The following is a 17,110-nucleotide window of genomic DNA, read 5'->3' as shown; positions in this document are numbered from 1 at the left end:
AGACCAGACCCAGTAATGAAGTCATCTGTTCCTTTATCACTTGAGTCTAAACTGCCTACAGAATTTGCCAAGGCCAATGGGACACTAATAAATGACTCAGCAGATGTCCGAGGAGCATTGTCGTCCTGGAAACAAAACAAAAGCCTGCAACTCTGAGATGTGTGACTAATGCTATCCCCCCTCCTCTAACTATACAATCTATTAGCGGGCCACAGATGTGTGACAGAACTTGCCAGGGCTTTATAGAACAGTACCAGCTGGGGAAACCAGCAACGTACATGGCAGAGTGCCCAAAAATGTAAAACTGCAGTTCTTTGAAGTCACTATGCTTTGGGGTAATTTATAACATAAAGCTACAAAAGTGAGGTGGCAAAAAATATCTTCTAAGCGAGAAGCAACTTGAATAAGGTGTGTGTTTTTTTTTTTTAAAAAAAAAGGATAAATAGTTCTAATGCCTGAGAGATTTTGTCCTCTCTGCATCAAAATGGAAACACTGGAAACTTGGGATCTAAAAGACTTCCCAGGTTAATATACGTATGAGGAAGTTGTAAGAACAGAGGGCTACGTGACTTGCCCAAGGACACAGTGTCTACTGACAAACCAAGACCACTAGTCAGCTTCTCCAATGCAATACACGGACGTGGGCACTTTAATTCATAGCTTTGGGCTCTTGGCCATTCCTGAGATTCTATGACTCTGTGACTTTATGGTTCTATGGTTCTAAGCCAGAGGGCAATAATGCCAGTGCTCTAGACAGCCTCAGTACAGGAAACAAACATGGTGTAAATGGGACAACCAGCTACATCCTTCCCTTCCACTTAAAAAAGACCAGCTACACCATCATGGATTCAAACAATAAGAATAGTCCCATGTTCCTGGTATTTCCTCCAGAGGTCACCAGTCCAGAACAACAAACAACTCTTACAGCCTCAGCCTATAATGCCCAAAACCGAGTGCAGAAAGTCCTTATTAGAAAACTGAAGGTCTTAGGGGTAAGTAAAATGTGTAACTATGTATATTCTATACAGGGCAGGGTGGGTAAGAACTATCTGAGCACACATTCTTCAACAAGGATGAACTCCAACTTTCATTTCCACTCCAATTATCAAGTAAGCACTGTGCTTCTGTATAAATTGTGCACAAGATTCTGTGAACAGGAAAACACAAGATGAATAAATTCAATGTTCCTGGACTCTTAAAAACCATAACCGCCAAACTAACAAGCTTTGAGATTTTTCTAGTCAATTTCAGAAAGAAAAAAAAAGTTGCAATCAAGTAGAAGCTAGGCCAGATTCCCTATGAGGCATACTGCAACACATGCTTTTATACCGTCCCACGCAAGCCCAGAAATGGGATGCTCAAGAAGGGAGAGGGTCAGAGAGAGAGAGAAAGGAAAGAGATACTTTGATTGAGTTGGTCGTTAAGGGACCAGCAAAAAACATGGCACTAAAGAAATTTCCAGGATCCACAAGGATGACCCAGCTATGTCTTTAAGCATCAGTGGAGAGGATGCCTAAACTGGCCTTCCCCTGTAATCAAATTGATGAATACCTTAATTGTCATCATAGAACCTTCAACCAGAAACTGATAGAAGCAGATACAGAGATCTAAGTGAAGCACTGAGCTTAGCTTCTGGAGATCAGTCCAAGAGAAGAAAGAGCAATAATATGAGCAAAGGGGTCAAAACCATGATGGTGATACCCACAGAAACAGCTGACCTGAGCTAGTGAGAGCTCACCGACTCTGGACTGATAGTGGGGGAACCTGCATAGGACCAAACTAGGCCCACTGGATGTGGGGAACAGTTGTGAGGCTTTGGCACTCTGTGGGATCACTGGCAGTGGGACCAGGATTTATTCCTAGTATTTTAACTGGCATTTTGGAGTCCATTCTTTTTGGGAGGGATACCTCGCTCAGCCTAAATATAGGGAGGAGGGCCTTGGTCCTGCCTGGAGGTAGTATGTCAGACTTTGTTGACTCCCCATGGGAAGCCTGACCCTTTCTGAAGAATAGATGGGGAGGTGGGGGAAGGAAAGGTGGGAGAAAGGGAGAGAGTGGGAATAGGTATAGCTATGTTAAATGAGAAGATTGTATTTGAAAAAGAAAATAAATAAAAACAATCTTCTGATTTTGACAGTGTTGCTGACCACTTGCCCTTGGATAATCAATTCACAGGGTGGGGCTGGAGCATAGGAAAGATGAATTCTCCCTTTCTCAGAAGTCTTTAGTTGCCTGTAGTTCTCTGTCTACAGATGGAGTCCTGGCAAACATTAATTTCTCCATCAACCATCTCTTTCATTCTACAAATACTAATTTTATTTACCAAACCTTTCTTAAGAAAATGGGAAAGTGAGAGGTAGAGAGGTATGTTTGAGGTTATAATGTCACCCATATCTTTGAGAATATTTTGTCCTTTGAACTCCAGTCTCCCATAATGGAAAATAGAAAGTAGACTTTTTCAGGGAAAAGAAAAGAAGGAAATAAGAAAGATCATCCTATAGCAAGTGGAAGACCACTAGTGCAATCTGCTTCAGTCTTTCTTCAAATACAATGGGAATCCGATTTTGAATGAAATCACTTATATTACTTTAACAAAAGTGGAATTAGGTGCAAGCACCTATGTTAGTTGCTGTATTCACAGAAATAAATACAAGTTAGTTTTTCCTCACTGAGGAAAATGAGGTGTCATTCAAACATAAAAATAGCATGAATATACTGAGAACTGTATTTCAATGGAGTATCTAATAAGAGTAAAAACAGTGACAGTGGCAATGGGAGCCCAGAGCTGGGACAATTAAAAGGGGATGAATACAACTCACTATGAATTGGACATTTAATGCAGATTCTGAAGAAATGATGGAATTCCAACAAATAGAAATGAAAGAAGAAAAGAGAAGCATACTAGATGCAGAAAGCACTGGAAAGTGATGCCCAGGAAGCAAAGGGAGGGGGTGGTGGAGGAGAGCTGGGAAGGGTCAACCTGGGCTTAAAAGATTTAAGAAGACTAAGAATAAAAAGACTCGACCTGCCTCATGTTTTAGCCACGCAGTATAATAGACCCAGTAATGAAGGTCTGTGATACAAGAAGAGGGTAGCAAGCCAAGAGGAAGCATAAAGAATCTCATTTGCATATTAAGTGAAAGAAGCCAATGAGTGCCCTGGGTGAGGGACGGAAAATGGAAGAATATCTCTGTATATCCACCAACACATGGAAAAACAAAGTTATGAAATAGGCATCCCGATTTTGCCTACAGCAGGATGATGGGATACAAATCAAATATGTATGATTTTGTAATTTCTTTGTCAGGTTGCTATTTATATTTTGCCTGTATCCATTCATTTGTGTGCAGAGATGCTCATATGCATGCCACAGCACACGTGTGGAGGTCAGAGTGCACCATCTGGGTTTCAGGGATCGAGCTCTGCTTGTCAGGCTTGGTGTCAGGTATCTTTACCTGCTGAGCCATCCTTTTGGCTGAAGTATGCATGATTTCACAACTAGAGATAATAGGAAAGTTAGCTACTTTGGGATTGTGGCACTCAGGGAAGTTGAAAAAAATAGGTGAACTGATGACCCCAACCCTAAAAGGATGACAGCATCAACAACAAAGAAGTCAGAAAACCAGGCTTAAAGCAGGAAAACGAGCCCATCTGAGGACATATGGATTGAGTTGGTATTGGGACATTTAAGAGGGACAGACATCCAGATATGACAAAAATGCCTACCATACCTCTTAGGATTCGGCCACCAGAAGTTGGTACTGCAGCAAAAGACCTCACCTAGATTGAGGCAGTAGAGTGAAAAGCTCATAAAGGACAAAAAGCCCCTGGGTATACACCTTCTGTCCTTTCTGTCATTCTCACCAGGCTTCTCTAGCACTCACAGACCCCCTGCCTAGCATTAACAAACAGTAGGTTGAGAATATGCCTTAGGAGCATAGGCCTGGGGATGCAACCCTGCTTCAAAAGGCTCAGAGGATCACTCACCTCCAAAAGGATTTTCCTGAGTAGCCCCTTGGTTGGCCAAGCTGGTTCCATAATTTAAATTCAAATCAGATGGAGGGATTAACAAAACATCAAGGAATATTATAAAGGGACGTCCATTATCCTTCCCTAGATTATAAAGAGGGTGACGGCCAAATCCATAACTAAAGATTTAAGTAGAATGGACGCCACCACTGTGCCTCTTCTGAGCTCACTTTCCACTCTTTTGCAGACAACCCAGATCCTGTGTGGAATCATGAACTTTTCATTTGGAGTTGTTTTCCTTTTCACCTTGGTAAACCCATATCCAAGGTTTCCTTTTATATTTATCTCAGGATATCCATTTTGGGGCTCTGCTTTGGTGAGTACAGTGCATTTAGTTCAATTTAAAGGCATATCAACCAGGCAAGGTGTTAGTGAATGAATTCTTAGTTATGAAGCAAGACAGACTTGGGTATATAATTCTGTAGAAGATGTCACAAAGGCATTAATAACCTCATTGCAATTACGTCTATCCTCCTTTGAATCACCAGAATTGATGGTAGTCCATCTTTGGGTCTTGAAATTTTGAGAGAATATTCCTCTGGGTTTTATGGTTGTTTATTGGTCCATTAATTCATCCAAAATTTCTTGCAACACATGATAAACTGTTTTTATAGAGCAAGACAATAAGGATCCAAATTTTAGTACATTGACTATCCTCCAATGGACATTCAGTCTAATAAGAAAGAAACCATGCCAAGAGATCAGTGTACTTCTTATACCTTTGTGGTGTTGCGTCTGATGTTGATAAGCAAGCAGTTTGCTCTGCAGAAAGTGAAGAAGCAGGGACAGGGACAGCTCCATGGCCTTCTGAGCATGCAGAGATGTTCATTTAATCACACATAGTCCACATTAACTTAGCACCTTCTTAGCATCAGAGAAGGGGCAGGGTGCGGGATTCAGTAGAAGGCAGTCCCTGGCCACAAGTCCTCATACCACAGGCTATGACAAGTATTTGACAAGGACGCAGAAGCTGCTTCCAAAGGAAAGACATCTAAGTGTAAAGGGAACTTTCCAGTCATTTCCAGCAAGACCAGGGCCTAAAGGATGAAGGGTTGTTTACTTAGGTGAAAAAAGTATATACAAAGAGTGGGAACAGGGTAGTGTCTGGATATAAAGGCAGGGAGGTCTCATCGTTTGTCGGACGGTCTGGGAGAGCATCCACTACAAATGGGGCTTGAAAACGGGGCTGAAAATTTAAACATAGCTGGGGCCAAACTCAGATTTTAAGTTTCCACTAAGCAACGAGGCTCCCATACTTGATCAACCTCCATAAAAATTGGTGTGTGTGATTTCTTCCTTCCTTTCTTCCTCCCTTCCTTTTTCCTTCCTTCCTTTCTCTACTTTCCTTCCTTTACTTTTCTTCCTTCCCTTTTTCTTCTTTCTTTTTTCCTTCCTTCCTTCGTTCCTTCCTTCCTTTCTTCCTCCCTTCTTTTCTTCTTTCCTTCCTTCTTTCCTTTCTTCCTTCCTTCCTTTCCTTTTTCTTTTCTATCTTCACCAGTCTGTTGACCAAAACTGTACCCAGTGTTCCCAACCAACAGAACACACTGGTTGGACTATAATGACTATATGACCTTAGTGTTCCTAAAATGATGACACTGATGTCATTTGGAAACTGAGTCATGATATCAATAACAGGAAATGGATTAGGAAATTGAAAGTCCAGTGAGGTAAAACAGCCTCTTCTTCACACAGGTGGCTGAGACTAAAGCAGACCTAGCCCTTTTGTTCTCTCTGGACAGAGGTGGCTCACAAAGGACATGACCCTTTTTCATCCTCTGTTCTGTGGACAGAGGTGGCTCACCCTCCTCACTTCCCTGGGGTTTCTGTGACCTTAGAAGAGAGGCATAGGGAAGAAGTGGGCAGAGAAATGACCTGAGAAACACTCCACATCAGCTTACCATGTCCATCATGGAGATACTTTTTATCTGTTTGTTTGTTTGTTTGTAGTTCATTAACTCTGGAGCATTTCTGATTGCACTGAAAAGAAAAACTACGGACTATATGGTGAGTTCTATTTCTGCCTTGTAAAAATTATAATTACTACGTACTTTGCCTGGCTCTGAAAGTCATCATAGAGTCAAAAGTCATTAGCTATCAGGAGACTTTTCCAGGTTATTATGTTTGAGTTTCATGTTCTACATAAGGACACTGAGGCATGGACCAGTCCAATTATTGTCTATGATCTTAGGTCATTAATGCAGACTGGGTCTCAGTTCTCTAGTTATTCATTTTCTTCCATAAGTAGTTTTGGAGTCTACTGCAGACTAGATGCTTTACCAGGCCATAGTCTGACTCACAGGAGCAGCATGATGTAGACAACCTAATTAAATCATAAACAGACTCCAGAGGTAAAGAATATGTTGCTGGTCTATGTAAATTTGTAGATATAGAGTATTCTATCTCACTCAAAGCAACAAAGACATTAGATAGTAATAAGTCAGTAAGTCATTTGAATCAAAGAACATCCTAACATTTTGTAATTTTAAAATATGTTTACATTTATTTATTAGGTATTGTATGGGGTGCTTGTTCACGCCACAGTGTACCCATGGCTGTCACAGTGTACCTGGGGCAGTCACACAAATGTACCCGTGGTAGTCAGTCCTCACGAAAGTCACAGTGTATCAGTGGCAGTCATGGTGTACCCGTGGAAGTCAGAAGACTGCTTGTAGGAGCTGGTTCTCTCCTTCTACCATGTGGGTCCTAGGCATGGAACCCAGGTTGTCAGGTGGCAAGTTCATTTATCTGCTGAGTCATCTCACCAGACCCAAAAGTTTGTAATTTTCGGACGATACCAGTGACAAAGTAATGAGTACAGTGTTTGGTTAAATACAGTCTTAAATGAACATTTAAACAGGCCACAGCTACCACTATTTGAATGGAAGTTAACCCAGGTACAGAATTTGAGAGATGGAGAGGGGATCAAAGGTTAGCTGACTTCTCTCGTCCACTGTGGAAGAATGCCCGAAGACTATTATGAGCTGCAAAGGTTTTAAATGATCACATGGTGGTTTCTTGGTGTTGGGACTAATCTAGCTCTCCAGTACTCACCCACCCCCACTGCTCTGTCTGTGGCACAAGGCAGGCCTGAGTCTTGTGTTCTGTTCTGATTCTATTGCAGATAAAAATGAGCCAGGTGATGAATTTACTTAGTGCCCTGGGAGCAACAGCTGGAATCATTCTCCTGATATTTGGTTTCCTTCTAGATGGAGAATTCATCTGTGGCTATTCTCCAGATGCTAGTCAGTGTGCTGCTATTACCACTCTGTTCATTGTAAGTCCCCTGCGCCATTTCTAGAATGAGAAGCAGATGGTTTAAACAAGAAGGTTAGCACCCAGCACCATCCAGATAGTATTGTGGACATGTGTGCATTTCTCTGTACTCAAGACATTCAAGAGTCCACTGGACCAAACCAACATTTTAGCAGGCATTGTGGAGTAGAACAATAAACACTCAATAACTTATAAAGCGTATAAAACATGCACGCAAAATAAGTATAATATATATAGAAAATGATACTAAAAGATAGAGGCTTAGTGGTATGCTTGTGGTTCAAAGTTCCCAATATACATTATAATTTTGTCTATGGTTTTTATTTGATTTTAATGTTTATATTTCTTATAAAGTACGGTAAACTGAAAATAGACATTTCTGCTCTGCCCAAAATACAACAATAATTAGTGTAAAATAATGTAAAAGGTATGAATGAATCTATATAGAAATAAATTGATTGTCAAGTAGGCACATTAAAGACTGCTAACATGAGTATCTTCATGGTGGAGTGCACACTTAATTGAGATGAGGCAATGGCTTTAATCCAAATGCCACCAAAAAACTGATGAAGTTCAAAACTACCTGAGAGAATGGGGTTCATGTAAAAAGAGAGCTGTTCTAAGATAGTGTTTGGTGTGATTGAGTATAATAGGACCCCTAAAATCAGATAAGGGGATCATATAAGAGGGAACTGGTTGGTCATGCTGAGCAGAACTTTCCAAATCAATCCTCTGAAAACAAAATGCTACCTATAAAACAAATAGAACAAAACTCACTCAAAGACATTTAAAAGCCTTAAAGGTTTGCTATTTGCAAACTATAAGTTTGTAGAAGAAAAGCTTAGGACTTGGAATTTCTAAGCAGAACGTTAAAGAACACCCAAGCTGCTTATGTGTCACAGCTGTGGGTCAGTGTTGGCCTTCTGAAATCTAATTCTGAGAGCAAGGTGAAGGGCCAGTGTCCACTCAAGGTAGGTCTACAGTGTCCTGGGCCCTCAATAGGCTTCTTAATCTTCAAGTAAGGATAAAACAAAGGGCCCTGCCCAATGTGGTACAGAGGACTGATTGGACAGAGTAAATAGAGAAGAAAACAAACTCAAGAAACTGTATCCACAAACCAAACATCTGACTTCTTCCCGCGCCTCAGCCCCATCCCCACCCCCTGAGAGTTTTAACTTTCAGTAGACACCAACTGGGTGATCCAAGAATGCTCACAACTTGAACTGGATCTTGCCAACGCTAAAGGATATATGGGGATAGATGACCAATAGCTTCTCGAAGTCCCTCTTTTTCCAACCCAAAATGAAAACATGTATAAAAAGAAATGACTCTATAGATGGCAGCTAACAGGAACAAGATACACTGCGCTCCTCTGCCAATAATACAGTCTAATCATCACTCTTTGTGATGATTTTCAATGAGAGAATATATACATATATATAATACTAGATAGAATGTGTTTCTATCTATATAACATATAGATATGTTCAGAGAAGATTATATTGCAGCATTACTAAACCACCACCGTCACCGGCACACCTCACATAGTCTCAAACAACAGTCCTTAAGAAATTCCAAAGTAAATGTTCTACAGGATATGATACAGCTCATAGGCAGCTCCAACTCCTTGAGCTTAGCAACTGCGTGTTCTCCATTAAAGATTACTGGAGCAAAAGTGCCCTCCTTCAAAGTGCCAGCGGCCATTAACTGTGACTTTCTTATCTTTCTGTTTTCTCCATGCTAGTTTAAGGTTTAAGATAACTAATAGAGCCAGGCGGTGGAGGTGCATGCCATTAATCCAAGCATCTGGGAGGCAGAGGCAGACAGATCTCAATGAGTTCAAGGCCAGCCTGGTCTACAAGAGCTAGTTCCAGGACAGGCTCCAAAAGCTACAGAGAAACCCTGTCTCAAAAAAAAAAAAGATAACTAATAGACAACCTTACTAACATGACAACACTGTGACAGTGTCTGAATGATATGTGTTCTGTAAGACTGAAATTAACCAGGCCCAAACACCAAAAACACATGACGATAACTACAGACCTATATTTCTTATAAATATAGCTATAAAAGTCCCCAGTTAAATACAAGCATGTAGAATCTAGTGATGATACACAAGATCACCAACTACAACCAGGTTTCATGTGTCCCAAGAATGGAATGTATATTTAAAGAAATCTATATATTTATTGTACCATATCAGCAAAACACTAGATGAAATCCACATGATATTTGAGTGGACATAGAAAATAAAACATTTGACTGAATTCATCGTCAAATGACAAAAACACTCAAGAAGCCATGAGTAGAGGAAGAACTTCCTCCATTTGATTAAGTCATGTATAAAATCCCTCAACTTGCTTTCTCTCTATCAAAAGCCTGGGGATTTATTAATTGATGCATTCAGCATCCAGCAGGATTCAATCAGAAGGTCCCAGGCTGCAGTCAAGGAGTAATGAGGAAGTAGGATGGCAAGCAGAGACGTGATGTAAAGATGCATCATCATCTGAGATGGTAGAGTGGGAGACAACATCCACTTACATAAATGGCACCCAGCTTCAGCCCAGCGTCGATCTCCACTGCAAACAAACCACCTATATATAAACATGCGGTACAAGAACACTGCTGCAGCATTGTTCAAAGTCAAACAAACAAACAGCGAAGAGAAAAAAAAAAGAAGGAAATATATCAGCTCTTGTCACAGAGGAGTAAAGTATTGAAATACTTTACACCATGACACATTGGATCACTGTTAAAATAAACCAGGGATCTTAAATAGTTATTCAAGCTATCATAAAAATACAATAGACAAATACAGCATAGAATAGACTGCCAATAACGTGAGCCTTTGCAATGGCTACAGAAGGATCCAGTCTTGGAAGAGGGCAGGCTTTGATCAGCTCTGTGCCAGGGTCCAGCCTGTGAATTCCTGACCAAGTGTGTAGGGCTATGTGTGCTCTTAGCCGGCACGGTACCATCTACTTTAAAAGTTTTCTGTATCTGGGTGGTGGTGGCACACACCTGTAATCCCAGCACTTGGGAGGCAGAGGCAGGCGGATCTCCATGAGTCTGAGGCCAACCTAGTCTACAGAGCAAGTTCCAGGACAAGCGCCAAAGCTACAGAAAACCCTGTCTTGAAAAACAAAACCAAACAAAATTTTCTATAGCAATTAGAAAGGACTGAGTGGTGTTTCTAGTCTAGCTTTCTCTCCGTGTCTGTTTTTCTGTGTGCTGCCCTTTTTTTTTTTTCTGGGGCAGTAGTTTTCCCTTTCCCCCCTCTTTTCCTTGCCTTTTCTATTTTTGTCTCTACCATTTCCTATCTCTTGGATTTCTTCTGTCTTTGTCCTTCAAGAGACTACTTTTCTGCATATCATTTAGCAAACAATCTGTTTGATTTTTCTTAAAGAAAATAATGCTCTCCTATGCCATGCTAGTACAGCTTATATTCCCATTATCCTTCACTAAGTTGAGAGGGGAGGGTTTATTGTGTAGTTTCGACTGCTTCATTATGATCAGAAAAGCCATCTCTGTCCTAATGTCCTGACTCCCCTGTTTGCTTCTGTTGCAGGGGATTTTGGCTATGCTGATGATCTTCAGCATTACTGAGCTGTTCATCTCCCTCTTTTCCTCAACTTTGTGGTACACCAGAGAATAACTTGGGGAATGCTGTTCTTGAATAGCACTGTGCAAATAAAGATGCAAAGCAGTACATCTCAGAGGATAGTAGGCTCATGAGAAAGAGCCAAGACACATACATACTTAAAACTCGCAGTTTTGAAGCAAAAGAGGTTGGGGGTGACTCAAGGGGGATCATTTTGGGTGATGAAATCCATCCTGTACCCTTGGAAGGCCACTTCCTCACCCAACAGAACACTCACTTTGGTGTGATCATTCTTCTTGCTCGTTGTGGCATGGCCACTCTATAAGTAAAGATATGAACTGAAGTTCAAACTCGGGTGACCATGTCATCTGACTTCTCCACTCATGACAGTTTCCTGATAAGTCCCCCAAGAGACACCACACAAGGGCTCCTGCGCCATGAAGCGGGAAGATGAATTGAAAGGAAGAATGAGTTGATGAGAAAATTTTACCTTGAAGCCACAAGGCTGTCAATTGTTATAGCCACAAGGCTGTCAATTGTTCTGAGTCCGGCACCTGCAAGAGTGACTGCAGCATGCTGTTTCATTTTTATTTTGAACTTGACACGGACTACAGTTACCTAGGAAGAGGAATGGTCGATTTGAGTAGTTGCCCAGATAAAACGACCTGTGGTCATGTTTGGGGCACTGTGAGAGGCGATATCTCCCGCAGGTGGGGAAGCTGTAGAGATGAGTCAGAGAGCAGAGAAAGCAGCATTCCTTCATGATTTCTGCTTCCGATTCCTGCTTTGAGTCTCAGACCTGACGTATAAGCCAAACAGAACCCCCTTTCTCCTCTAAATTTCTTTCAGTTCTAGTATTTGCCATAGTAACAAAGAGAAGCAAATGGATAAATATTCAGTAATCAAGGATGACAAATACTGATGGAGCTACCATATCCCAGACTTTCTGTCAGACGGTACAGAGCTGCTCATCTGACCTCACAAAATACTGAGGCAAATTTTGTTTCATCCAAACAAGGAAGCTGACGCACGAAATGGGTAAGATTTTCTCAAGGTCACAAAGGTTGCTGTGGTAAGTCACATCAACATGCAGTCTGGTTCCACAGCCTGAGAGGTGTCACTCCTTACCTACGGGTATCCATCTCTCAAGCTCTTTTTGGGTCTCTGAACCCCTTTATACCCTTCAAAGTTAAGAGCCATTACATGGTGACAGAAATAATGTTTTCCCAAAACAAACTATATTTTTCACAGTAATGTGAAGAATAGCACTGGTTTAATTCTCAAAACCCCTAAGGAAACAGTTCGCAGACTTGGCTGCACACTCACATGGTCTGAGGAACTTCCAGAAAGCCCAGTGCACCATGGGCAAACACACATCTCTTACATCAGCCTGTGGTAGGAGCCACTCAATAGTTTTCAGAGATTTACAGGTGATTCCAATGCAGAAGGGACTGCTTTAAGACATCATTGTGTGTGTGTGTGTGTGTGTGTGTGTGTGTGTGTGTGTGTGTGTGTGTTGGTGGGAGCAACTAGATACTCCTGATGACCCTTCCCTACAGTCCATCATGTCTCATGCTCTGTAACCTGTGGAATACACCAGTATGTTCTAGTGAAAGAGCTAAAGGGAGAGCTGGGAAGATGGCTCAAGTTAGGAGTATTCCCTGCTCTTGATTCCCAGCATCCACACTGGAGAGACCCGAGAACTGAAGTTCCAGGGTCTCTTACACCCTCTTCAGGTTCCCATGACACCTGTATGATTGCGATACACATATACCCATGCAGGCACATATACAAATAAAATATAAAACTATTTAATGTCCTTGTGTTGTTTTTGAAAACGCTTTTGAACTCATGGATCCCAAAGAGGTCCTGAGGATGCCAGAAGATGTTCAGTCCTCACTCTGAGCACCACAGCACTGTACCTCACTGCCCTACGCTAACTGATATCACTAGCACTGAGACTCTGCCCATGCCATTTCAACCGTCGTGGCTGCCCATTAAGGAAGGTGTGCCTTCAGTCACAGACATGAGAATGAAACTCAAAGCAGCCCACTGTTCTGAGAGCACAAGGGCATCTCATTTAAAACCAGGATTTGAATGAAGATTCCTAACTGCAAACCTCATAGTTCATGCTGCCCTGGGCACAGGAAGAACTCTATCCTGTTCAAATGAATAAACTTACAAGCTTCTTACATTTCAGCTCTAAGCTGGAAGGTGCATGTATGAGGGGGAGGGGCAAAAGACCAAGGTTTTTATTTCCCACGGATTGAGGTACTGGTCCAAGAATATTTGGTAACTGCGTGAGTGATGTTCAAGCTCTAGAAATAGTTAAAGGAGAAACCTGACACATAAAGGTAAGACCTTAGTAGACGAATTATTAGATGTTATTTTATCATGCACAAGTCATGTGACTTAAACAGAGGTTTTAAACGCTATGGGCTTTAAATTCCAAGGCTAAAACTCAGTAACGCCTCCCTAATGCCTTGCTGTGAACCGTCAGCACATGGAGCTTTTAAGTCTCTGAGTAAATGGCATAGGGGCTTATAATTAGGATTTTCTTGCTTTTAAAACAGTAGTTTTATCAATTTCTAGCAGTGTGTTTAGGGGCGAATTTCTCCATTTCCTGAGCCTTGGTTTCTTTAATCATAAAGCTATCATTTGATACTATGTTGTCAGACTTTCTACACAGGCAGAGCTTGGTATATGAATGGACATCTGATGAATGTTACTTTCCTATTAAAACTGGGAAACATTCCTTCAGAATACAAAGAACTATAAAAATGTTAAGTATCTGAACTTATATTGTAAGTACAACATTGGGATCTTCAGGCCTGTAGCCAGATTCGATCTCACTTCAATACTGAACCTCAGTTCTGAGGAACCTGCTTCTCCCTTACCAATGCTCTGAAACAAAATCCCTCTGAAGGCAGTAACTGTGGGTGCCAGGGCTCTGTTGAACAGCCAACAACAGGCCATCACCTTACTTACTAATTCTGAGAAGCTTACTGGTCCTCACCTTCATGGGAGAAAAAGCCCAACAGAGTCCTTAGGTCTTGTAACATTTCAGAAGCACAAGACTCAGAAAAGCGTAGCCCTGCTTTTAAAAGACATAGAGACCAACGGCTGAATAAGGAAATGACAAAATAATCATAGTGTAAAATGCAGTCTTCAGAAGAGGGAAGCACAGTACTAAGAGATGGGGACTTGAGACTATGTGGGTCTGCAAAGGCTAACCGGGTAAAAGTTGTTTGTTCTACTTTTATGTACACTGTCAGACAGCATCTTTTCAAACTCAGAAGCATGGGATAATGACAAGATGATATTTCAAAGGAAAGATTTGTTAAGGGTGTAATAGCATCAACAAAATGTCAAACAGAAAGCAGGAGAAAATGGAGATTCCGATGCAGTGTGGTTCACAAATCCTACTTGTGGTGGGCATTTGAGCACGCTCAGTCCAAACCAGCGGAGACAACTTGAGTTGAAGATGTAACCGAATTCGAGTCAGTTTGGGAGGATTCACATGGAGACAAGGCCATCTCACTGGCTAGAAAGACAAGAAGAATAAACATCCCAAGGTGAAGAAAATGGAACTTAGGAAAAGATACGAAGGTTGGGTTGTGCATCCCTGCCTGGACAGGACTCTCAAAGGCTATACATCCACAAGGCCTCACCCTGCTCCCACACGCAATGCACTGAACGGCACATATCTCTAACCCACCCACTGTGCCTGGACACAAGCTGCAGGTCTCACAGTCATCTCCAGCCTGGAGAGCCTGGTTTGAGCATATTCTTAAAGACCTTAATTAGAAAAGTTAGCTCCCATTGTGACTGTGCTGAGAAGTGAGCCTTAAGTGGTGATTAGCCATTAGGGCTCTGCCCTTACAAACGCTAACACTGTCACCATGGAAACCAGTGAGTACCCATCCCCAAGCCCTCCATGAGTGTGTGTTCTCTGGCCCTCAGGCCTTTCTCACTGGGATATCAGAGCACAAAAGCCCTGTCAGGCATGGAGCCATTGACCTTGAACCTTCCCAGACTAATAAATTGTAAAAAGTCTTTGTTATTTATAAATTTGCAAAAGTTTTGGCTCTTTTACTGGAGCAGAACAAACAGTCTAAGGCATTACATCATCATATCTACTGACACACTACAACAGATACATGCCCAAGAATCTCTAATGGTCGGGGGACCTGCCATTTTCACGCCCCTCCTCACTATGGCATTTCTGACTGGTGACTGTCAGGCTGTCACCTGAGTTTTCTGAGTGGCAGTGTGTTCTCTACCCAAACAGCAGCTTGCCCCACTAACAAACTACTTCAATAATGGAGGGATGACCCTTGTATGTTCCACCAAAACCAGCCCCCCCAGAAACGCTTCTGCTCAGTGGTCCTGATTATACGTCTCCGAACCAGCTTAAACAGAGAGGGGGAAGCGAGAAGCGAGAGAGAGGTGAATAGCCTCAGATTAGTTAATATAGTTCCTGTGTGTCAACCCTTCAGATTAAGTGGGCAAAGTTACCTCTCTACACCTCTCTATCGCCAATGAAATAAAGCAATTGACAAGGAAATTAAAAATTATTAAGAAGCCTAACATATGAGCATATGTATATGGAAGAGAGGATAATAATATCCTTAAGAAAAATCTTTTATTCTCCTCCAGATATTTAGAGTTTCCCCATGCCATCAACTCGCTTCACTTACCTCCTTGACCTGGCACTGAACTTGGCCATACGCTCCAGGCAATACTACAGAGAGAGAGGGCAGCAGGAAGGTGGAGGAGAAGGGTGGGCTCATATGTAAACGTGGCATTTCAGTTCACAGCACCCGAAATAGAGCTTGCTTGCCTCACGCTTCTGGGTGCATGTGCTATGGAGACCAAATTGTATTTCAGGCCATTTCTGCTAAATTTGACACAAGATTTACATAGCCCCCTAGAACAGTGTATGCGCAAATGAGAAATGTGATTGAAAGGCGACAAGTACACCACTCCCAAGTGGACCTGCTCGGGGATTCTGAGTCTTTGCATGGGTGCCTCCCCACCTGCTCAACCCTAAAAGTGAAGCGTGAAGGTAAAGTCCATCCCGAGCAGCCCATCTCTGGAGAGTTTCTAGCGCCCTCCTAGCCCTTAGGGACCCACCACCCACAGCTGCTTCCAGGGTGGTGGCTGTAGAACTTCTTCTAACTAAGGTAGCATGAAGCACAGCCGACAGGCCCCAGGGGTATTTTTTCAAGAAGTGAAACCTCCCGGTAAGGCACAAACTTTTTTGTATATCCTTTCTATCAAAGCAAAGTGATTGGATCAAGTCTCAAGGTAGCAGAAGCGGCTAATTTCCTGTCACCTGGTGTCAATCAGAGGCACCAGCCCCAGGCCTGTTCTATCTCACCCATCTTCAAGTACTTGAAATAGGAGAAGCGGACAGCTGACTCAGCTGTGTCTAAACCGGCCCTTGAGCCTTGAAGACTTGGAGACCCAGGTAAGGAATGAGCTTGTTCTGTTTAAATGACTGGAAAGGGAGGTGGCTGAGGAGAGTCATGGTTTGAGAGACTAGAGAGTCTTTCAGACTGGGGTGGTCCTGGTGAGACTTTCAAAGGGCAGCGTGATTTCAGCTGTGGTGATTTCAAGACTGGCTGTGCCACCCTCCTCCTAACTGTCGCCCTCTCAGAATGGCTGTAGGCAATGGGTGGTGAGCAGAGGCCAGCACACGTAAGTCAGAGGATAACCGCAGGAGTCAGTTTTCTGAGGGAACCTGGGCCATCAGCCTTGCCAATAAGCCAGATAGCTGGTCTGATTCCCAAGACCGTTTTTTCTTGTGCTCTACCAGGAAAGGAAATCAGGATAAATCCGCAGGTGATAGGAGACGTAGAGAAAAGGCCTGTGTGTGAGCAGTACTGCAGTTGTGGAAATAGTGTGGTTTTGCTAGTGCCTGAATATGGGAGGGAGCTGAAGGAGCAAGAGTAAAATCTGCCTCCAAGCCTGAGTGTGTCTGTGCACTTCCATGCACACATGTGGAAGATGGAGCTTCATGGTAGATGCCTTCTTCAGTCACAAGACAGGTCTCTCACTCAATCTGAAACTTATGAATTCGGCTGGACTGGCTGACCAACAAGCTCCAGGGATTGGACTTTCTGCACTGAAGTTACAAGTGCATGCTACCACAGCTGGAGTTCAGGCAGATGCTGGGGGGCATGCTACCACAGCTGGAGTTCA

The 17,110-nt window shown here is 42.4% G+C and overlaps 1 protein-coding gene across 1 annotated transcript; it reads left to right on the top strand.

Annotated features, from left to right (window-relative positions):
* Window positions 1–735: 735 nt before the first annotated feature.
* Ms4a5 (membrane spanning 4-domains A5) lies at window positions 736–11,254 on the top strand. The gene is made up of 5 exons (XM_005369663.2): window positions 736–992; window positions 4,217–4,345; window positions 5,977–6,033; window positions 7,151–7,303; window positions 10,871–11,254. Exons 1-5 carry the CDS (start codon window positions 843–845, stop codon window positions 10,955–10,957), a joined length of 576 nt encoding a protein of 191 aa, XP_005369720.1. The 5' UTR covers window positions 736–842; the 3' UTR covers window positions 10,958–11,254.
* Window positions 11,255–17,110: the final 5,856 nt, after the last annotated feature.

Source organism: Microtus ochrogaster, unplaced genomic scaffold, assembly GCF_000317375.1.
Source record: "Microtus ochrogaster isolate Prairie Vole_2 unplaced genomic scaffold, MicOch1.0 UNK56, whole genome shotgun sequence".
Lineage (NCBI taxonomy): Eukaryota > Metazoa > Chordata > Mammalia > Rodentia > Cricetidae > Microtus > Microtus ochrogaster.
The sequence above is the reverse complement of the archived record's forward strand: the minus strand, read 5'-3'. Positions and strand labels throughout refer to the sequence as shown.